Here is a 23,923-nt window from a genome sequence, read left to right as displayed (position 1 = left end):
AACAAAGATTTTTTTTTCAAGAAAATTTTATGTGAAATTTTATAATTCATAAAATTAAATTTAAAAATTAAAATTAAAAACTTTTTTTTTGTTTATAATTTAAACACAGATTTTTTGTTCAAGAAAATTTTATGTGAAATTTTATAATTCATAAAATTAAATTTATTAATAAATTTATTTTTTAATGATTTTTTTAGAGTCTTAATTGATTAGAAATTAATTTATAATTATAGAAGAAACTTTTATTTTATTTATTTATATTTAATTTATTTATATGTAAAATTATGTTTTTAAAAACTTTTTTGGGTTAAAATTAAAAAAAAGTATTTGTTCAAGAAAATTTAAAAATTTATTGTGGTTGACAAATTTATAAAATTAAAAATGTCTCAAATTTTTTATTTAGCCTTATTGGAATACAACAAATTATTGATCGATATTATTGATGTATAGAATTGTTGTTTTAAACAAATTTTTGGTTAAAATTTAAACAAGTTTTAATTTTAAATTATTAAAAATTTTTTAAAATTATTTACATTTAATTATATTTAAATACTTTGTATAATGTAGAAATTGTTTATTAAAAATTTTTTTTTCTTTATAATTTAAACAAAGATTTTTTGTTCAAGAAAATTTTATGTGAAATTTTATAATTCATAAAATTAAATTTATTAATAAATTTATTTTTTAATGATTTTTTTAGAGTCTTAATTGATTAGAAATTAATTTATAATTTAAACTTTTATTTTATTTATATTTATTTATATTTAATTTATTTATTATATGTAAAATTATGTTTTTAAAAACTTTTTTTGGTTAAAATTAAAAAAAAGTATTTGTTCAAGAAAATTTAAAAATTTATTGTGGTTGACAAATTTATAAAATTAAAAATGTCTCGAATTTTTTATTTAGCCTTATTGGAATACAACAAATTATTGATCGAGCTCTTAAATTTTTTTGGAAAATCATTCTGTTCGGAATTACAAAATTCTTGGAAAAATTCAACTTCTGGATTCGAATACAAAAGAAAAATTTTCATCGACCCTTTGATTTTTGTGGATTTTGATAATTATGGAGATTAAAGTGAATATCACACCAGACGGTAATTGCTTATTCAGATCTTTTTCTTACTTTTTATATAATAGTCAAGAAAATCATAAAATAGTTCGAGATAAAATAGTTAATTACATAATAGATAATTGGCTTTTATTTGAGAATTTTATTATTGGGGATGAATCTTATGGACACGTTATTTATGATAAAATTTCATATAAAAATCATATGTCACAAAATAGTATTTATGGTGGGGAAGTTGAAATATTATTATATTCGGTATGAATGATGATGACGACACAGAATTACTCACTACAATTATATCATTGTTTCGAAGTGTCAACTTGGATTTACCGGAGGTCGCAATCGCGGATGTTTTCAAATTAGGCAAAAATAAAGGTAACCGGCCTGTCCTTGTGAAATTTATCGCTTCGAGATGGGTAAAGCTTGTTTTCTCAAAGCTTTCTGAGTTCAGGAAATTTAAACTCATTATAGCTAATGATCGTTCGAAAGAAGAGAGAGAGAAAAGAAAAGAGCTGCGCGCTCAAGAAGACCGCCTACAAAGGGCAGGAATTGATGCCATCATAAGGAGAAATAAATTAATGGTGGGAGATATGGAAATTCAATCGCAAGATATAGAATCAATGGTGAAGGCAGCGAAAAAGCGCAAGGTTTCGGAAGAAGGAAATTCTGATAGTGGGGGAGAAGCAAAGAGAAGAGGGCGATTTTCAAAGCGGGAACTTTTGGCAGAAGACAAGAATAATCAAAGTATGAGGAATTTTTTATCTCCTCGACTGACCGGCTCTCCAACCAAGCAACCAATTTAAATCAAAGTAAGAAGAGGACAACAAGCAGTACATCTTGGAATGTTAATTGTTTGGATGCAGTCCCCAAAATGTTGATATGGAATATGCACGGTTTCTCTAATTTCAGGGATGTGGAAACACACTTCAGGGAGTGCGATATTTTGTGCCTACTTGAGACATGGATCGAGTCTCCCAGCTTGAATTCTTCTCTGTTTTCTAGTGACATGCAGTGGTACCACTCTCCAGCTAAGAGGGATGCGGTTAAAGGAAGAGCTAAAGGAGGTATTTTGGTGATTTTAAGTAAAAAAATTTTCTCCTCGGATTTAATTTTTTTATCGTCTGAGATGATTGTTATTAGAATAATTTTTAGAGAATTTGAATTTATTTTTACATTTGTGTATCTTGCTCCTACGGCTAATGTAAACAGTTTCTTGGATGAATTAGAATCAGTATTGTCTAATGCGCAAGGAAAGTATCCCCAGACACCGATTTACATAGGAGGGGATTTTAACTGCAGGGTGGGAGCTTTAAACCAACTTGATGATTTTGTTTTTTTGAATTGTAATACTCTCACAGCAGAAAGATCCTCCAAAGACTTAATCGTGAATGGAAGGGGTAAAATTTTAGAGCATTTTATGAGCAGTAATGGTTTTTGTCTATTGAATGGCAGATCTTCGAGTGACACACCAGCGAAGTTTACATTTAGAAATTCTATAGGGTCTAGTGTAATTGATTTAATTTGGTCATCGCTCAAAGGGGCTTTTTTAATAAAGGATTTTAAAGTTTTAATTACTCCGACAATGTCTGACCACTATCCGGTGGTGATGTATTTCGATTTTGAGAATTCAATTTTTTATGAAAGTAGGGGTGAGGATAATTTGGGAAGAATGAGTATTCGTTTTAATTTTCACGTTGATTCAGAATTTAGAGAACTTATGAGATGGAGGGATGAAGTGGCATTGGTAGAAGGCACTGTGGACAATATGAATGAGAATTTAATCAATACAATTGTGGACGTCGCTAAAGATTTAGATATGATTTTTATACAAAATGAGAGAAAGAAAGTTAGAGTTAAAGATAAACCTTGGTATGATTTAGATTGTCACTCTGTGAGAAGCAACATGGTCAGGGCATTTGAGGAGTTTCAAGGGGATATAGATAATATTATAAGGAGAAGAAAGTATTTTGAAATTAAAAAAGAGTATTTTAAATTATTAAAAGAAAAAAGAAGTAATTATGAGAACAGTGTGATAGACAAGATTGCCAATGCTAGAGATTCGGCTACTTTTTGGTCAATTATTAATAAAAAACGTAAAAAATTTAACAATGGTAATTTGCTGGATAAGGTCACTTGGTATAAATATTTAAGGAACATGTTCCCCGTAATATTGATCGGTCGCCCCCTTGAGAGCTCTACATTTCACCCCACGCTGGACCGAGCAATAGATTTAAGCGAGTTGATTTTGAGTTTAAAGAAATGTAAAGATAATAAAGCCGCCGGAGCAGATTTAATAAACTATAGTTTTTATAAGCATTTACCAGAAAATTGGTTGGTATTCCTGGAGAATTTATTTAACAAAATTTTAGATTCGGAAAGTGTTCCTTCAGCTTGGGGTGTCTTGTCCATGACGATGTTGCCAAAAAAGGGTGAGGGTAGGGATCCTGACAATTACAGGCCAATAACCCTGATAAATTGTATTGCCAAAATATTCACACAGATTTTAGCGGAGAGATTGATTGTTTGGAGTAATTCGTGTGGCTTGATACCTGAGTTTCAATCTGGTTTTAGGAGGGGACGGGGTTGTTTGGATAACCTTTTTACACTGCAATCGTTAATTCAAATTCGTTTAAGACACCCAAAAAGTGCGGTATTTGCCGCATTTGTTGATTTTAAAAGCGCATTTCCCTCAGTGCCACACGATTTACTCTGGAATAAGTTAAAAAAAATAGGAGTGAGCACGAAAATTATTAAAATTGTTAGAAGTTTCTATGAAAAAGCATTTGCTCGAATTAAGACGAATGAAGGTAATACAGAGTTTGTGAAAGTTTCGCAGGGGGTTCTGCAAGGAGATACACTTAGTCCTTTGTTTTTCTCTTTTTATATCAGTGACCTTGAAGAGGAATTACGTAATCAAGGTTGCAGAGGTCTGCAGATTAATAGTATTGTTTCAGTTATAGTTTTGGCTTATGCGGATGACTTGGTACTTCTTGCAGATACCCCTGCGGAATTAAGTAAGATGTTGGAAGCGCTGAGACTGTATTGCGAAAATAATGGTTTAAATATTAACCCAAAAAAAACAAAAATTGTCATATTTCGAAAGAATGCCAATAACAAAGCGGGAAGATTTAAATCTTTTAAGTTAGGTGAGGACAGAATTGAGGTGGTTAAAAGTTATGAGTACTTAGGGGTGAAATTTAATGATAATTGTAAATTTGGCGAGGCATCAAAGAAATTTTGTAATTCAGCAAATGCTGCAATCAGCGCGACGATGGATATTATTAATGGGCTAAAAATAGATTCGTGGTCAGCTTACAATAAATTATTTGAGAGCATGGTTAACAGTTCTTGTTCTTATGGTGTGCAGGTATGGGGTCAGACTGAGATAGGGAACCTGGAGAAGGTACAATTAAGATTTTTTAAAATGTTACTGCATCTACCCAAATGCACTCCGAATTATGCAGTCAGACTTGAGGTCGGTAGATTGCCATTTTCCTGCACAATCTTAGCCAGATCATTGTCTTGGATAGAAAAAATTTCTCAAATGGATTCTTCACGATTTCCAAGATTGTGTCTGGAAAGATTGATAAGTTTGTCACGCTCTAAAAGTAACATGCATTATAATTGGTTTTCCCAGTTGAGACATTTTTTCGAAACAAGTGGGCATATAGGGTTGTGGGAGGAGGCCTCTCTGGAAGGCGTGGTTCGGAGTGCAGGAGAGATTTTGGGGAGTTACAAAAAAGCACAGCTTAAAAATGATCTTGAAGCAAGAAGCCGCTCCAGGAGCCTTCAGATCTGGCCGTACCTTGATTTAAAACCAGGTACACAGCCATATGTATTAGAAAGAATGGACTTGAATTATAAGAGAGGTTTTGCACAGATACGAATGGCTAATAGCCATGTAGACTCTATTAATTTGTTAAAACAAAAATATAAAATTTATAGTCCGGATAAATGCATATATTGTTACAGCGAAAAGGTAGATCTAAATCACATTCTTAATGTGTGTCCACGTTACTATGATATTAAAAGAAAATTTTTCCCTCAAACAGCGACATTAATTGATCAAACGCAATTCTGGATTGCGATACTGTCTTCACATGAGAGTAAACTTTGTAAAAATTTTGTGAGAATGATTGTAGAAATATTGAGGGTTTGAAGCTTGAAGTGTAAAAAAAATATAAGTGTAGAATTTTTTTTTTGATTATGTTTCGAATTATAGTATATTTCAGTGTATTTTGTATGCGTGTGAATCAGTAAATTTTGTTTGTTTCTTTATCAATGTTTTTTATATGTAGAGGTAGTAGACAGTTGTCTGAATAAATTAAATAATAATAATAATAATGTAATAATGTGAATGATAAAGAAAATAATTTGATTAAAAATTTGAGTAATGTGGAACAATATAATGGAAAGGATAAAGACATGGTTTTTGAAAAATTGGAAACTGACAGTTTATTGAAAAAAAAATAAATTATCATCACATTCATTATCCAAATTTTTGGATAATGAATGTGATGATAATGAAATGAGTAAAAATGTGAGTAAAGTGTGTAGTGGAAAAAAGCGAGAAAATTTGTTGGATAAGAAAAGAAACATAGAACAACATTTAATTAACAATAAAAATATTAAAGTGTGTATTGTAGCAGATGGTAATTGCTTATTCAGATCTTTTTCCTATTTTTTATATAATGACCAAAAAAATCATAAACGAGTTCGAAATACAATAGTTAATTACATTCTTCAAAATTGGTCTTCATTTGCAAATTTTGTAATTGGAGACAAATCTCATGCAGAAATTATTTATGATCAAAATTCCTATAAAAATTACATGTCGCAAAATTCTATTTTTGGTGGGGAGGTTGAAATTCAAGCTTTCGTATCAATTTTTAATGTGCATGTTTCAGTTTATCATGAAGCCTTTAATAATACTAAAGAATATGGTAATAGGAACAATAATATGAAATTAGTATTATTACTGTCTGGATTTCTAGATCATGGACATTATGATATTTTAGATTGTTTGAATTTTGATTTTTGGAAAGAAAAGAAAAAAATTTCTAATTCTATTTATTACAATAAAAATAAAAAGTCTATTTGTGAAAAAAATAATAACAGTAATTTATCACATATTCAATTAGAGAATAAAAGAAAATTAAATGTTGTTAAAAATATGACGAAAGAACGTTTAATGAATAAAAGGAAAAGTGATTGTATAGAAGAAATGGATGAGGAAAGGATGAAAAAGAAACGTGCAAAAGATTTGATTGAGAATCTGAATGAAAATAGGTTGGAAAAAAAAAGAATGAAAGATAAAGTAATGTATATGAATGAAAATAGAATTTGTAAGAGAAGGAAAAACCAAGTCTTTAAAAAATTTAAGAACATTTACCTTTCAAAAATAAGTTATTTGGATTTTGGTGAAATGAATTATACGTGTCCACATTGTTCAGCAAAGTTTTGGTCAATAGAATTCTCATATAAAAGTTGTTGTCATAATGGAAAAATAAAAATATCTCCTTTAAAAAATTATAATAAAAAATTAAAAATTCTTTTATTTGATACAAAATTTCGAGATTTAATACGTTATTATAATAGTAGATTTTCTTTTGTAAGTTTTAACGCGAATGTAAAAAATGATTTCAAAAAAGGAATTTATAATTTAAAAATTCAAGGACAAGTTTGTCATTCTATTCCAAATTCTTTATTAGCAAAAAAAGGAAAATCTCCAATTCTTGGTCAAATTTATATTTACGATGATTTAGAAGCTATTAATAAAAGATTAAAACTTAATAAAAACTTAGTTAAAAGTCATTTGGAAATTTTAACAAAAATAATGAATGAAAATCCATATGTAAAAAAATACAAACATTTATATGAATTATCTCGAGATAAAAATTTACCTGAATATAACTTATATTTTTTAACTAATATAAATTTAAATAAACATACATATAATAAACCAAGAACTGCAGAATGTGCTGCCTTAATTATTTCAAAAGATGGGGAAATTCCTGAAAAATTTGATATATGTATTTATCCTAGAAATGTTCCTGATGGTAAAGAGTCTACTACATTTTTAAATAAATTGTCTTTTCACTTAGATCCATTAACATTTCCAATTATGTTCCCTTATGGAGATTTGGGGTGGAATTTTGAATTAAAACAAAATTGTAATAGTAGTAAAAGATTAACAGCTTTGCAATATTATTCTTATCGATTAGCTTATCGTCCAAATATTGAATTTAATCCCATTTTATTTTGTGGGCGCTTAACTCAGCAATATGTAATTCAAGCATATATAATAATTGAAAATACGAGATTAAATTACTTTCGGTATAATCAGCAAAAATTAAGAGTAGAATGTTATCAAGGATTGCAAGATCATGTAAAAAATTCTGCAATAAATAACTCTAATAATTTTAATAAAGAACGTTTAGGTAATATATTTGTTCTGCCATCTTCTCATATTGGAAGTCCAAGAAATATGCATCAAAATTATCAAGATGCAATGACTATCAATAGAGAAATTGGTAGACCAGATTTATTTATAACTGTAACGTGTAATCCAAATTGGCCAGAGTTAAAAAAGATTCTTTCAAATTTTCCAAAAGGGACATCATGCAACGATATTCCTAATATTGTTGTAAGATTATTTAATGCAAAATTAAAATGTATAATTGCAGATATACTTTCTGGTTTCATTTTCGGGGATATTTTGGGATATGTTTATACTATAGAATTTCAAAAAAGAGGACTACCTCATAGCCATTTATTGTTTATTTTAAATTATAAAAATAAATTATTGACACCGGATGATATAGATAAACATATTTCTGCAGAAATTCCGGAAAATGATAATGACTTAAAAGATTTAGTTTTAAAATTTATGTTACATGGTCCTCATAATATAAATTCTATTTGTTTACAAAATAATAAAAATATTTGTTCAAAAAAATTTCCAAAAGATTTTTGTAATTCTACTGAAATTCAAAAAAATGGTTTCCCAAAATACAGACGCAGAAATAATAAAGATAAATTATATGTATATAATTCAAAATTAAATGGTGATTTTGTAAATGTAGATAATTCTATGGTTGTTTCTTATAATCCAATACTTTTAAAAAATATTGTTGTCATATTAACGTTGAATATTGCGCCTCTATCATGAGCATTAAGTATATTTATAAATATTTGCATAAGGGTCATGATAGAGCTTTTATTGGATTGAAAAGAGAGAACCATGAAATTTATGACGAAATTACGGATTACATTAATGCACGATACGTAAGTCCTATGGAAGCTGCGTGGAGAATAGAACAATTGCCCTTATCAGGGCGGTCACATTCTGTTATTCGTTTAGCAGTTCATACTGAAAATCAACAACAAATAATTTTTCAAGAAAATAATGAAAAAGAAGCAATTGAGGGTAATTGTAATACAACTCTCACTGCTTGGTTCAATTTAAATATAAATGATAAAAATGCTATAAATATTAAATATTCTAATATACCAAAATTTTATTATTTCGATTCAAATAAAAAACAGTGGATTAAGAGAATAAATTTTTGTAAATGTTTGGGTAGAATTAATAGTGTAAGTCCAAAAGACATTGAGAGGTTTCATTTAAAATTAATTTTAAATCGAGTCAAAGGTGCAACTTGCTTCACAGATTTAAAACGGTATGAAAATGTGACCTATGATTCCTTTCAAAGCGCAGCTATAGCCATGGGACTAATCGAAACTGACGATCAAGTTTTTAAAATTTTTGAGGAAGCATGTAACATAATGATGCCCACAGAATTAAGAAAATTTTTTGCTTGGTTTCTTATTGCTGATAATTCCCCTTCTCAATATAACATTTGGATTAAATTTAAACAATATTTCTGCGAAGGTTTTAAGAATAATAATGAACAAAATGCTTTAATTGAAATAAATAATATTTTGAACTTAGAAAATTTAACGTGCTCTAATTTTGGTTTACCTGAACCTGAAGAAAATTTAAATTTGATCAGTATGGAAGAAAAAATATTATTTATGAAACAAAATAAAGAAGTTTTTTTAAAATATTTAAGTTTGTTAAATAAAGATCAAAATTTAATTTTTGAAAATATAACTAAAGGAAATTATAAATTGATATTTATTGATGGACCTGGAGGTACAGGAAAAACTTTTTTATACAAAACCTTAATTTACTATTTTCTTTCAATTGGAAAAAATGTTTTGTCAATGGCATGGACAGGAATTGCATCAATTTTGTTACCTGGTGGTATGACAAGCCACAGAACTTTTCGATTACCACTAGATTTAACAAATATTGAAACAACATTTTTAAAATTAAAATCTGACAAATGTAAATTAAGAGAATGTGACGTTATAATCTGGGACGAAGCTTCTATGATTCCAAAAAAAGCTTTGGACATAGTTGATAAAACGTTAAGAGATTGTTGTCACATTGAAAATATACCCTTTGCAGGAAAATTAATAATATTAGGTGGAGATTTTCGACAAATCCTACCAGTAATAAAAAATGGGTGCAGAGAATTAATTGTTCAAGAATCAATAAAATTTTCACATCTTTGGAAAGACTTCATAATTTTCAAGTTAAAAAAAAATATGAGAACGTGTAATACAAAATTTTCAAAATTTCTTTTAAAAATTGGGGAAGGGAAAATAAATCCATTTTTTGTACCCAAAGAATGGAAAACTGATGATGTTTGCACAAAAATTTTTGGTTCCAAAATTACCTTGAAAGATGATGTTTCAAAATTTGCAATCCTGGCATGTCATAATGATGACATTATTAAATTAAATAATAAAATATTGAAAAAAATTTCTGAAAAAGAAAAAATTTATTATAGTATTGATTATGTAAAAAATAAAGGAATGGATCTAAGTGATGAAAGTGTGCAATTAAATTTTCCGAATGAATATTTAAATTCCTTAAAAATTCCTGGCTTACCTGTACATAAATTAATTTTAAAAATTGGGGCAATCGTAATGTTGATAAGAAACATAAGTATAAATGATGGATTATGCAATGGTACCCGATTAAAAATTTTGGAATTACATAAATTTAATATAAAAGTTTTGATAATAACGGGAAGTAAAGAAGGTACCACTGCATTTGTTCCAAGGATAATTTTAGATTCCGGGGAGAATTCAAATTTACCATTTATTTTGTTCCGAAGACAGTTTCCTATAGTTTTGGCTTTTGCAATAACAATTAATAAATCACAAGGTCAAAGTTTTCAAAAATTGGGTATTTTATTCAATAAACCTTTATTTTCTCATGGCCAATTATATGTTGCTTTATCAAGATGCACAGATCCTAACAATTTATTTATTGAATGTTCTGACGATAATGATCAGGAACATCAAAAAGATATCAATAATATCGTATGGACCGAAATTTTTGAATAATTTATATGCTTATTCCAAATTGTTGATTTAATATATCGTAATATATTTGACGAATAAATGAGATATTTTTATAATCCTAATATATCAAACCATAAATATATTTTTATTCTTCAACATAAATAATTTTTTATAAGCTATGTATACAGCAAAACTAATTATTTTTATTTAGATTTTGAGATACGAATTTGGTTACTTCCCCGTAGTGTATCTTGGAAACAAATTCATTGAAATCTAAAAATATAATTGTTTTAACTTAAATTAACTTAAATTAAATAAATTTTAACTTATATTTAATTTCAATGAAGTTGGCTAAAAACCAATATTAATATTTAATGCTATTAAAACTAATATTAATCAATGCTATTAATTCAAAGAAGCAAGTTCAAAGAAGAATGTAGAATTTAGAAATTATAAAAAAGTAAAAAAAATAGGGGGTTGGCGCGCGAAGCGCGCAGGGGGGCGAAGCCCCCCTAGTTATTTAATATATTTATTTAATGTATATTTATAATATATTAATTTAATATATGTATATTTACTTGTAATTATTTAATATAGTTAATTAATAATAAATTTTGTTTCATAATATTAGTAATTTACTATACCAGTCAGTACTTATTATGAGAAGTATTTGCATTATAATTGAAATACAGTTATATTTAAATTATTATTAATCATTAATAGAATAATTTCTTACTATAATGATTATTAATAATTTAAATTTAAAATTTATAAAAATTTCAATATTGCATTAATAATTCATTATTATTATAAATTATAATGTTAAATTTAATTAATATTAAATACTAAATTCATTTTAAATGCAGATATAATAATAATTATTATTAATCTGTATTCGTATTATAGTTTATGAAACATTCCAAATTGTAAAGTAAAGACTTAATTTATTATTGATTCAATTAATAATGTTAATTTTTATTAATTCACATAACCTATTATGACTAAATTGAAATATAATTAATTTATAAAAATTATTTAACAGTTTATTCTGATTTATTGATAATATTGGTAATTGAATTTTACTATTTTACAGTTGCTCTTTATATAGACAGTTGAATCCAGAAATATGTAAGTCGGTTCGGTAGTCGCAGTCGTTAGGGCAGTTAGTTTAGGCACTAGGTTAGGTCATGCGTCGGGGTTCGATCCCCGTATGTTCCAAATTTTAATTTATATCCGGGAATTAGTTTCAAGTTGTTCCGTATGTAAACAAACTGATATTAATTAATAAAATATATTTTTTAAAATTAATTTGTTGCAACTTTCTGCATATTGTTTAAATAAATAAAACAGAAGTGGCTTAAAAATATGGTCAAAAATGAGATACAAATGGTCTCAAATAGTCACCAATTATGGGCGTGGTCAACAAAGAGGAGGGGATAGTAGCAAACTTGTGACCACTTTAAACTTCCTCCTGATCAGTTGTGATAGATTTCTGACGAGATCCATCCAGAATCGTAAGAAAACTGGATTAAAGTGGTCAGGCGGCCTGACCATTTGTCTGACCATTCCTGATTTTATTTTTAGTAGGGCACTTTCATGTTGTAAAATATTTTTACAAAATTCCTTTTCTTTTAGGAGCTGTGCTGCATAAAAAATTAGTAAAAAAATTTCCAATAGTCACGTCGATAATTATTAACAAAAATTTGTTTTTAACCAAATGTAAAATAAATACTAAACACTTATTGAAAATCATGCCCTCTTTCATGTAGTAAAATATTTTTACAAAATTCCTTTCCTGTTAGGAGCAGTTTTACATAAAAAAATAGTAAAATTTTTCTCAATAGTCACGTGACCTCCAAATAACATGCCCTTAAACAAACTAATGTCCCTCTCTAGGGTTGTGAGGACAGGAAAAATTTCATGCAAGATATATTTCAATTTTTCATTGCACAGATTAGAAATTTCATTGAAATATTTCAATATGCCTATGCGCATGCTTCGTCAATAAATAAACAATATTAATAATAATAAACCTTATATTACACGTTTAATTTAAATGTTAAAGTTTCGTGTGAAGGTACTCTAAGCAGAAAGCGTAAAACCGAAATTAGAATTTTATGAGTGTAAAAAAGATAGTCAGACAGCACTATCTCTTTTGTACCTATGATTTATATTTACGGTTTCTGCACACATGGAACTGCACCTTAAATCGAATCCAAAATCAACGTAATGGTACGGTCACAGCTCGGCTGCCTGCCTGCCTGCCTGCAGGTCGTCATGGCAATACGTAAGAGTAAGAGAGTCAGACAATTTAAATTATTCGTCTCCTCTCTCTTACTCTCGTGGCGGCTGCCTGCGCAGGCAGGCAGGCAGCCGAGGTGTGACCGTGCCATAACGAGTTTACGAAATGCACAATAGGTTTGGTAACAAGATGCATGAGATAGAAAAGGACCTTTAGTTTTTCTCTAATTCATGCTTTGCAGCAACGTAGACAACATTTTTTTAATAAAAACAGCTACAACAGCTAGCTTTTTTCTACAACAGCTAGCATATGTATTTGTCTTATCTAATTATAACTAAATTCATATTTTACGTATAAATTTATTTTAAATGTGTTAATTCAAAGTACATTATCGCAAATTTATTTGCACATTATGAATTTACTTTGAATTAGATATATTAAATTCATTCTCAAACTATTGTAGACACACCTTTATTGATGAGCTTAAGGGTGCATTTGTATTCCTGTTGGCCGAAAAAATACGGATACGGGAACAGGGCATGCAAAAGAAAATGACAGAAGCTGTCTGTGTCTTTTTCTTTCTCATGCCCTGTTCCCCTATCCGTATTCGTAAAAGTCGTTCGCGAACGAGATGCATGAGATAGAAAAGGACATTAAAATATAATTGTCCTCTTCTAACTCATGCTTTGCGTTCGGGAACGTTGTTCGCGAAGCATTTGTGCTTAGGCCTTACGTCATAAACTAGAAACATTTTGATAAATATGTCACGACTTTTTAAAATGCTATCAAAACCGGAAGGACAACATTAATGCATCAGGGTGTACTTATGTTCATTCGGAACTGTAAAGGTGTTTCTACCGTAGGTAACACCCTACTGCAATTAAAAAACATAACTAAACTCATATATGTGGTCTTCCCGGTCTGGCGGAATTTTGAAAAGTAGAATCATTTCCGTTAAAATGTTTTCAACATTTGGGTGTATATTGGATTTATTTGTTTTTTAAGTAATTGCATAATATTTACTTTTTTATTCTGTACAATTTTTATCAAAGGTGTAAATGCTTTATAATGCCCAAGTACAACTGCTTCGTGAACGCAAAGCATGAGTTGGAAAAGGACAAAGATAAATTTATGTCCTTTTATATCTCATGCATCTCGTTTAAGAATGAGTTTCCCTAAGCAGTTGTGTGATGGCCAATAAGCATCATGGAGCATTTAAGGCCAACGCAGAATAGATCTGTAACCGGAACCGCAATCGTAAGCGTAACCGTAAGAATTAGTTAAAGAAGGATAGGTATATTGTTTATCCTTCTCTAACTCATTCTTACGCTTACGGTTACGATTGCGGTTCCGGTTACAGATCTATTCTGCGTTGGCCTTAACACCTTCGGTAAAAATTGTCCAGAACGGATAATCCATATTGGAGTAAGAGAAACTGATACACAGTATGTCTCTCTTACTCCAATATATATGTTCTATTCTGGACAATTTTTACCGAAGATGTAAATACACCATTAAATGAGAGCATGGAAACTGTCAATTTAGATTTTAGCCAATGAAAATTAACAATTTCATTCACCAACCAACCACATTTGACACCTTTAAGGTCTAAGCACAACTGAATCGGGTATGGGAGACAAAAACGTGGCGGTATATAAGCGTCTTAAGTTAAAGAAGGACGAACAATGTACATATTATTATCCAACTTATTATTACGTTTCCTATTGGGATTACGATTTCATTTATGCTTCTGTTTTGTTTTGTCCTTTAGATAAATACAGGATATGTAACATCATTTGCTAATATTTTGAAGTTTAATAGGTTCGCGAAACTAGTTTTTAAACGAGATGCATGCTATAGAAAAGGACACACATATATCTGTTCTTTTCTAACTCATGATTTGAGTTTGTGGAGCAAGTGTATTCGGTATTTGACAAATATCGAAAATGCGCGGTGGAGACAGGTCGGTATTAAATAAGTCCAATCCTGCTGGGAGTGCAAGGTTGGATTAATTAAATACTGATTTTCATACGGTGGAGACGGCCTCGCTTTTAAAGTGGAACCAATTTTACAAGGCGCATGCCCCAATCCGGTATTTCTCTTACATCGGTGTTACGTTAATCTTAGCGGTGGAGACGCACATCTTACAGGATTTATTTAACACCGGATTGGCTAAATACCGACGGTGGAGACATAGTCATAGGTTTATCAAAACAAAATTCAAACCGAGTTCGCACGATGTTGTTAATAAGTGACTATAATCAATTTGAATGTGAAATTATTTATTAAAATTAAATGCCTTGTTAAAAAACGAGTTATTGTATCCTAATAATGAAAAATGTAAGTAAAAATTTTTTAAATTATTTAATAACTTAAGAAATTGTGATTATTTGATATGATTTTTATAAACTATTTTTAAATAATTTATTTTACAATTTAATAGATATTTATATGTAAATGGTTCAGTCACATTTAAAGCATATAATTTGAATTGTCTGACTCTCTTACTCTTAGGCTGCGGTTACACCTCTGCAGGCAGCCTGCCTGCCTGCAGGTTGTCATGGTAACGTACAAGAGTAAGAGAGTCAGTGTAGGGATGGAAAACGCGAATTGAAAGTCGATTTTCGACTTCGTAATCGACTTTCACTTTCTCGACTTTCATAGTCGATTAATCGAATCAAAAAGTCGATTTTGTCGACTTTATTTAAAAAAATTTAATTGTCATTAATAATAGTAAAATAATAGTAAAATGTATACAAACAGTGAAATTTTTGATATAAGAAAATAATGACATTTAAATTTATTTGTATGGCGATTAAAATGATAAATATTTCATTGTTTTAAAAAGTTTAACTCACAGCAAAATTTTGTACGATTCTTTATTTTTTTGTTTTATAAACTTATAAGTGAGCATATTAAAATATTAATTACACATTATGCTTTTTATAACGTTGCTTATTTTCTTAAAAAAAATTATAGTTTGAATCAGCCTTTGTATTCAGTCTTCATTTAATCACATGTTATAGAAAAATTAATATTAACGTTTACATAACGCAATGTAAATTTGATAATTTTTTAAACGAAGAAACTTAATTTTCATCGAACCACATATCGGGATCAATGCTTCGAAGAAATACGAGTTGATCAAGATGTTTGCCAGATAATTTGTTCCGCAGTTGATTAGCTATAAGTCCCGCATGGGAAAATAATCGTTCACAAGGAACTGATGTTGCCATGATGGGTAAAAACTTTAAAGCTATTTTATGCACATGGGCAAACTCATTTTTCAGTCCTTCCCAAGCAGATAATGGATTTGAAGTCAATTTTCTCGGAATTGCAGGAATGCGAATAAAATGCTTTAATTCTATCGGAAAACCTTCCGATACGTCTTGATAAGCACCAGAATCATCGTTTCGGGCACTACTATCAAAATTTGACCACAAGTCGTCATTGTTTTCATTTGCTTGCAAGTCGTTTATTTCCTCAATACTTTCAACTTCTGTTCTTCGATTTCCAATTTCGTTCACAACCAGTTTAGCTGCATAGTTTTTCAAAAAAAATAAGGAACATTAAATTAATAATTAATTTTATAAGAAAAATACTTTAATGATTATGAATTTGAATTTTTATGTACCAATATAACTTATGCAATTTGAAACCGCTAAAGGATCAGTAAACCCGCCTTTTTTGAATCTAGGATCCAGCATCGTAGCAGCCGCATAAATTCGAACTTTTTCTATCCCATTAAATTTAGTGTCTATTAGTGTGATTAGGCTATGTTTTAAATTAAATCCAATCGGGGTGCATGCCATCATTTCGTTTGTTTTCTGTAATAAGTTAAGAAATATAACTTAAATATACAAATACATTAAAATAATAATTACTCTTGAGAAAAACTTTACATACAGACTTCAAGGCGTTTATTAAGGGTATAATTTTGCTGATTGTGACTTGCTTCTCGCTGACGACTTCCATTGTCACTTGATAAAGTGGTTTCAATAGATTTTGCACTTCATTTAAAGTCTCTAGTGCATCTCCTGATAGCATATTTGGAACTTTAGATTTTGTATTTTTATCTAATTTAAGCTGAATAAGGACTCGACTAACATGATCGGCGAGCAGTAGGAATCTTTCAATCATCTCGAAACAAGAGTTCCAACGAGTGCGAACCTCTTGTATTAAGATTAAACAATGATGAGGACTTTTGCCAGATTTTTCCTGAAGTTTTTTAAGTTCAGTAGTTGCAACCTCACTACTTCTAAAAAACCTTACGATACTCTTCAATTTCTTAATAAGAAATTTCAAGTTTTGTCTATTGTCTTCTGGTTCTCTAAATTCATCCCCTTCTTGGTCGATTTCTAAATTTTCAAATGAATCTTCTTCCATCATAGATGAAACTGTGTAATCATTAAGTCCAATTGCAGACTGTCCAATGCCATTGATGAGATGAGCTAGGCATAATAAATGTTTTTCATTTCCAAATTCTTGTCGAATTGCTCCTTTAATATTAGCACCTCCGTCGCTAATAACAGCAGAAATTTGGTCGTTCGTAATACCCCAATCATCGCAAACTTGACGCAAAGCCTTCCGTAAATTAGGAATATTTTTACGATCTTCAATCAATTTAGCGCCAATTTCTATTGATCTTAATTCGACACCTAAAAATAAAAAATAAAACAATTTTTTAAAGTACTTAAAATCAAAATTTAAAATTAAATTTAAAATAAGTTCATTTTCAATTTTTTAAAATTAAAAACTATTATATAGTTTTGAAATATATTTTTGCAATTGAAGAACAAATTAAGTTTTTTTTTAGTTTACCTTCCCTATAATGAGCTGTAATTCCTAAATAACTACGCATTGTGTGCTTGTGGGTCCAAATATCTGTAGTTAAGCAGACGGAATCTGCTTTCGATATTTTCTGCATTACACATCCTCTTAAAAACTCGTACTTCATTTGAAGTTTTTTGGTAACAGTAGGTTCAGATGGAATATTCCACAGCGGTTGTAATTTTTTAACGAATAATCTAAAGCCGCTGCGTTCTGTAGTTGAAAGTGGCATATTGTCCTTCGAAATCATAAAAAGAAGGGCATCCATTACAGAAATATCTCTTATTCCGCCAACTGAATTAAAAAAATATTAATTGCAGATACCTTTTTTGTAACGTATAATTTTACCGCATATTTTATTAATATTTTTAAATAAATAATAGTACAAACAGTCAATTGGAAGTTTTATATCATGACATGGATTTTACCTGAAAAAGATGTGGCATTGCTAATGCATTTGTCCATTGGGCCGGAAAATGAAATGGATGCAGTTTTAGAGGAATTTCGAAGTGTAAAATTGGAACTCTCAGTTGATGATTCTGGTTGGTTGACCTGTATCTCAAAAAAAAATTTTATGCAAAATAAATTTTACAGTATGAATATTATATACTGATATTATAATCAGTAATTATTTACAGTATGAATAATAATTATTATATTATATAATTATTATCCTAAATTTAAATATTTTAAAATAAATTAAAATAAGTTATAGAATAAATATTTAAAACAAATAAAAAGAAGGTATTGTACTGTTAGTAAAATAAAATTAAAAAGCCTATAAAATTTTAAACCTAAGTTGTTTACTTTAATTGTAAGACTTTAGTCACCAAAAATATTTACTTGATTATTTTCCACATCGTCAACATCACTAGAATCACTTATTGTCTCAGCTTCAGCAGAAGATTCTCTTCGTCTCTTGATACCTCTTTTCGGCACTTTAGGAACTTGTTTTGGTATTTCAATTTTGTGAATGACACGCAAATGATAAGCTAGAGTGCTAGTGCTTTTATTAAAACATAGTTCTTGATTGCATTGGTTGCATTTCACTTTTGCCCCTTGACAAGTTTTTGTGAAATATGTCCACACCGCACTTGGTCCCATGAATGAAAACAAAGTCTCGAAATTCTAACCTTAAAAATCGAAAATTTTTAACTTTTATAACTGAGGTTTAAAACTGAGATATATGTTATCAAATTTCGAAAAATTATTTCACGGAAAAACTAAATAATCTCGGTTTATAGGTTATAACCTGAATTAAACCGTGGCTGCGTTATTTTTTCGTAAAATAAATTGTCGTAAATTGATCACCTACTTTATTGTTTTATTTTCTTTTAATATAGAAAGAAAAATGTTAAATACTTACTTTAATATATTCAGAACAGAAATATTGAATTATCAACAATATATAATTATATAATATATTATATAATAAATAATTTAAACTGAAATTAACGATTTAACGAACTTTCTATCAAATATAACTGTTTTTACTCTAAAATCGAACAAGCAAAGTCGATCTTGTCGACTTTGATTTTCAGAAAGTCGACTGTAATAAGTCGACTTTTAACTCGCGAAAGTCGACTTTCGATTAAAGTCGAAGTCGACTTTTCCATCCCTAAGTCAGTGACTTCAAACTTCTCCCTTACTCTCGTTGCTCCTGCCTGCGCAGGCAGGCAGCCTGCAGAGGTGTAACCGCAGCTTTATATGTTGACAATCTGCATGAAAATCTACAGATAGGCATTAAGGTGTCGTCCAATGTCGGCGTACAAACGTCAAAGCGTCGGCGTTAAAGTATAAGAGTGAACGAGATAGTGATATAAGGTTGTTTCTGTCACTCTCATGCATTTACGTTTTGACGCCGACGCTTTGACGTTTTTACGCCGACATCTGCTAACATGTGATCGCACCCTTAGGCAGCCGAGCTGAGACCGTACTTTGCGTTGTGTTTTGTAACCAGGGGCCCGATTCTCGAAAGCGTATGATAATTCTCGAACGCGTAAATTGTCGAACGGTTATTATCGCATGCGAGACTGAAACTTTATTCTCGACAACCCTTCGATATAGGCTACGTGATAATTTCCGTGCACGATATTTCAACAGTGTTGCCGTTGTTTTCAAGTAAATATCATCCAATAAGAATTGCTTTAGAGGGAAAATGTAAATAGTAAACAACTATAAAGAATAATTGGGGAGAGAAAGAAGAAAAATAATATCAATAATAATAATATTAATTAATTGTTATAAAAAATGTCATCAAAGAAAGTAAGATGTGCATATACTAATGAGGAACAGAAAAAATTACTTATAGGTAAGTATTATTTTATTTAAAGTATATAAAGTAAAATAAAAAATAATTAATCAAAGAGTTCTGTTGTGTTAGAAAAAATATTTGGTGTGGAAGAAATCTCAAATTATTATTATCCATTATTAGTACAGATTTTTAATTTATTTAATGAAATGTTAATTTATTTTCCTTTATAAAGTATGCGTTCACGTAACCTCAAACTAAAAAATCTTTTTTTATTTTGTTTTTTAGTCATAGGTATTGAATATGTTTATACAATAAAAGTTTCATTTTTAAATAATAATGTACCAGACAAAATTAATATAAACTACTACCAAAGTTTTTTAAAAAGATGTTTTTATTTTTAATGAAATGTTAATTTATTTTCCTTTATAAAGTATGCGTTCACGTAACCTCAAACTAAAAAATCTTTTTCAATTGAAATGAAACTATTAAAAATACTATGTACATGTAATCATGTTATAAAATATTTTCTATTCTTGAAAAATATCTAGAGTTTGTGGGCAGAAATCCTGATTTGCAGAGCGGAAAGTTTTCCAACACTTTTACTACGAAAGATGCTCAAAAATGTTGGGAAGAAATAGCAACAGAATTGAATAAAGTTCCGGGCGCAGAGAAAGAATGGAAACAATGGAGAAAGGTATTTGCACTTTTAATTAACAAATTTTTTCATAATATATTACACTATATATAATATTACACTATTAGGCGTGGCAAGATATGCGATATGCAGCCAAGGCAAAGAATAGTGCAATAAAAAAGTCCGCTAAACAAACAGGAGGTGGACCACCTACAAGTCAAATATTGACTGATACTGATCAAACTGTTTTATCATTAATATGCTCGACAGTATTAGATGGGCACGCAAATGTGCATGAACCAGATGCTGTATTTGTATGTGAACATTATTTTATTGAACTGAAAATATTAGAGTAGGATAAAAGTATTAATGTTTGATACTTTTGTTTTCGCAGATGTGGAACGATGATCCCTCACAAGAATTGGAATATTTGGAGGAGGAAAAAGAAAGCGTCATAGCAACTCTAAGACCGGAATTGCTCGAAGAACCAATTCCATCAACGTCTTTTAATGCCAAAGAAAATATACAAACTGTAGGACCACCATGCACTTCCAACTCCCTTTCTCAGACTGCAAATAAAAAAACTTTAAAACAAACGTCTGCTGCTAAGAGGTACGACACATCAATTAAACAAACAGAAAAGTTAGTTGATGTTACTCGAGACGATTGTGAATCGAGAAAACTTTATTACATTGAAAAAATTAACTTTTATAAGCAAAAACTTGTGCTTAAAGAAAGAATTGTAGTTGCAAAAGAAAAAAACGTAGTTGCCAAAGAAAGGCTGTGTTCAGCATTAGAAGGAATTTTAAAGAAATATGAATCTCAATAACTTTTATTTTTGTTACTTATCAATATATTTTAATAATGTTAGTATATATTATATAACTATATAAATATATTTTATACAGATTTAATTAATTATATCATTAAATTTTAAGAAAAAATGAGATTTAAGATTTACCAAAGAGTACAATTTGTTAAATAAGTATAGTTTAGTTAAATAATATCTTTAACCAAAACTATTACACACATTCCAAATTATATTAAAATAATTGAATATTCTGAACTCTATGAAAATAGAATTATGCTTATGCATACTTTCAGTATGTGTTTATGTTAAGTACAACACAAGTTTTTTTAATGCACTTTAAACCATAGTTTTTACTTGAAAAAATAGAAAAATTTCAACAATTATTTCTCTCTGTGTAAAAAAATGCTTATATAAAATACTCATTACATTAGGATTAAATATTTTACTTTGTTTCTTCTTAACTTTAATCATTAATAATACACGGAGAAAAATAGTTTTTGAAATTTTTGGAACTGATTTACAAATGTGATATACATACAAATTAAGAAAACTTGTTGATTTTTGATTTCAAGTTTGTACTTGAAAAAATAGAAAAATTTCAACAATTATTTCTCTCTGTGTAAAAAAATGCTTATATAAAATACTCATTACATTAGGATTAAATATTTTACTTTGTTTCTTCTTAACTTTAATCATTAATAATACACGGAGAAAAATAGTTTTTGAAATTTTTGGAACTGATTTACAAATGTGATATACATACAAATTAAGAAAACTTGTTGATTAATAAAAAAGTTTTTGATGAAATAAATAAATGTACAGTATTTCAAAATAGTGTGAACAAAATATGTTTAAGTACAATCATACCAAGATATCTTGTACATCAAAAGTTATTTTAACAACTATTAAATCAAAAACTATTTTTCTCCGTGATATTTATTAAGTATTTAGAACTAAAAGTCTGAATAATTTTAAAATTATTTGTTTTTTAGTCATAGGTATTGAATATGTTTATACAATAAAAGTTTAATTTTTAAATAATGTACCAGGCAAAATTAAAATAAACTACTACCAAAGTTTTTTTTATTTAAAAAATATATCATTTGCTATGAAAAAAATCTTCTAATTAAAATGTTTCGCGCTCTTCGTCCAGCCGTTAAATCCACGTTTCTGTTTGCAACATCAATTGCGTCTCTTTCACCATTTCTTTCATTTTCATCATACATGCCAAAGTCTATATCAATTGGATCATTATTATTTACAGGCAGGGGTACATTATTATCAATACACATATTGTGTAATACTGTACACGCATTGATGATTTTTGAACATTTGTCAGGCTTATAATGCAAAACTCTATGCTTCATCAGGCATCGAAATCTTATTTTTAAAACACCATTGCATCGCTCAATAAGTACTCTAGTACTCTTTTGTCGGTCATTATAATTTATCATAGGTAGGTTTTGTTGCATTCCAAGTACAGGAGTCATCATCCAAGGTCTTTGCGCATAACCAGAGTCACCTACGTAAACATAAATGATATAATTCATTATAACCTTATTAACGTTTAATTTTTAAACTATTTTTAATGTTGTCAGTAGACAAAAATTTATAGTAAGAGTACAATACCTAACAAAAAATATGAATGTCCTCGGTTGTGAATTTCTTGCATAATAGGCAAGATGTTACTATTATTCCAAATATAAGAATCATGAGTACTTCCAGGATATCTTGCGTTTACATTCATAATTCTTAAATCTGGATCACATATCTAAAAATAACAGTATATATCATAAAAATTTCAGAATTGCGTTCTACATTATTCTAACATTTTTAATATTACATTCTTACCAATTGTACATTAATGGAATGATATTGTTTCCTGTTGACGTATATGTGCTCAGGATAAACATTATCTTAAATCAATGGCGGATAAATGGCTACATGCGTACAATCTATGCATCCAATTGCCCCAGGAAAACGATGCGTTTCCCAGAATCTATTAAATAAATTTTAATAGTTTGTTAAAATCAAACTTGCTAAAATAATGGTCATACTCTAATAAATTATACTCTATTAACTTACTTATTACGAATTTCTTGCAATTCGTTTAAAGTGCTTGGAAAATGTACCCAATTGTTAAAAACTTCGGGTAGATTTAAAATATTACTAACATTAGTAATACATCTGCTGACGGATGATTGACTTATAGCCATATTGACATTATTCGCCATACAATTCTGATAGCTCCCAGCTCCATAAAAACGCAATGCTGTTAAAACCTATAAACAAATAATTTTTCTGTTAAGCATTTCAATTATATTAAGAAACAAAAGATTGTTTTTAAAAATTGTAATTTTTAATTACTTGTGTACAAGGATCTAATGCAGATGCCCTTAAGCCTCCTCTTGAATTTGTTTCCACAGTGTCTATGACTGTATCTACTAATTCTTTTTTAATCTAAACTGTTTTATAAACTTTCGATCTGTTAATTCAAAAGCATCTTGTCTCTCGTGAAATTACCTTTCATTAAAGTCAACCACATTTTCTAGCTGATCAGCGATATGTAATTGAATAGCATTTCGCAATGCCATATCCATTATTGAAAATCTGAAAAAAAGATTTCTTTTAATTTCTCTAACCATGTAGTTATTTTGATATCAACTTCATTTGCAAAACCATAAATCGAATGCTTTT

The 23,923-nt window shown here is 29.0% G+C and overlaps 2 protein-coding genes across 2 annotated transcripts; one reads left to right on the top strand and one right to left on the bottom strand.

Moving 5' to 3' along the window:
• Positions 1 to 15,786: 15,786 nt before the first annotated feature.
• LOC122504045 (zinc finger BED domain-containing protein 4-like) lies at positions 15,787 to 18,631 on the bottom strand. The gene is made up of 6 exons (XM_043614926.1): positions 18,371 to 18,631; positions 17,956 to 18,079; positions 17,519 to 17,821; positions 16,604 to 17,355; positions 16,332 to 16,524; positions 15,787 to 16,235 (listed from the first exon to the last, which is right to left on the bottom strand). Exons 1-6 carry the CDS (start codon positions 18,629 to 18,631, stop codon positions 15,787 to 15,789), a joined length of 2,082 nt encoding a protein of 693 aa, XP_043470861.1.
• Positions 18,632 to 19,777: 1,146 nt separating this feature from the next.
• Positions 19,778 to 21,535, top strand: LOC122504044. Its single transcript, XM_043614925.1, has 5 exons — positions 19,778 to 19,838; positions 20,330 to 20,475; positions 20,544 to 20,729; positions 20,810 to 21,057; positions 21,520 to 21,535. Exons 1-5 carry the CDS (start codon positions 19,778 to 19,780, stop codon positions 21,533 to 21,535), a joined length of 657 nt encoding a protein of 218 aa, XP_043470860.1.
• Positions 21,536 to 23,923: the final 2,388 nt, after the last annotated feature.

The sequence above is a fragment of the Leptopilina heterotoma genome, unplaced genomic scaffold (genome assembly GCF_015476425.1).
Source record: "Leptopilina heterotoma isolate Lh14 unplaced genomic scaffold, ASM1547642v1 Lhet_276, whole genome shotgun sequence".
NCBI lineage: Eukaryota > Metazoa > Arthropoda > Insecta > Hymenoptera > Figitidae > Leptopilina > Leptopilina heterotoma.
The sequence above is the reverse complement of the archived record's forward strand: the minus strand, read 5'-3'. Positions and strand labels throughout refer to the sequence as shown.

What these genes read in the sequence shown, in the direction of transcription:
- LOC122504044 (XM_043614925.1), top strand. Translation starts at nt 19,778, where the DNA reads ATGTCATCAAAGAAAGTAAGATGTGCATATACTAATGAGGAACAGAAA. An exon ending in AATGGAAACAATGGAGAAAG is followed by an intron (nt 20,476 to 20,543) that starts GTATTTGCACTT and finishes TTACACTATTAG; the next exon opens with GCGTGGCAAGATATGCGATA. An exon ending in ATGAACCAGATGCTGTATTT is followed by an intron (nt 20,730 to 20,809) that starts GTATGTGAACAT and finishes TTGTTTTCGCAG; the next exon opens with ATGTGGAACGATGATCCCTC.
- LOC122504045 (XM_043614926.1), bottom strand. Translation starts at nt 18,631, where the DNA reads ATGGGACCAAGTGCGGTGTGGACATATTTCACAAAAACTTGTCAAGGG. An exon ending in TACAGCTCATTATAGGGAAG is followed by an intron (nt 17,356 to 17,518) that starts GTAAACTAAAAA and finishes TTTTATTTTTAG; the next exon opens with GTGTCGAATTAAGATCAATA. An exon ending in TAATAAACGCCTTGAAGTCT is followed by an intron (nt 16,525 to 16,603) that starts GTATGTAAAGTT and finishes AACTTATTACAG; the next exon opens with AAAACAAACGAAATGATGGC.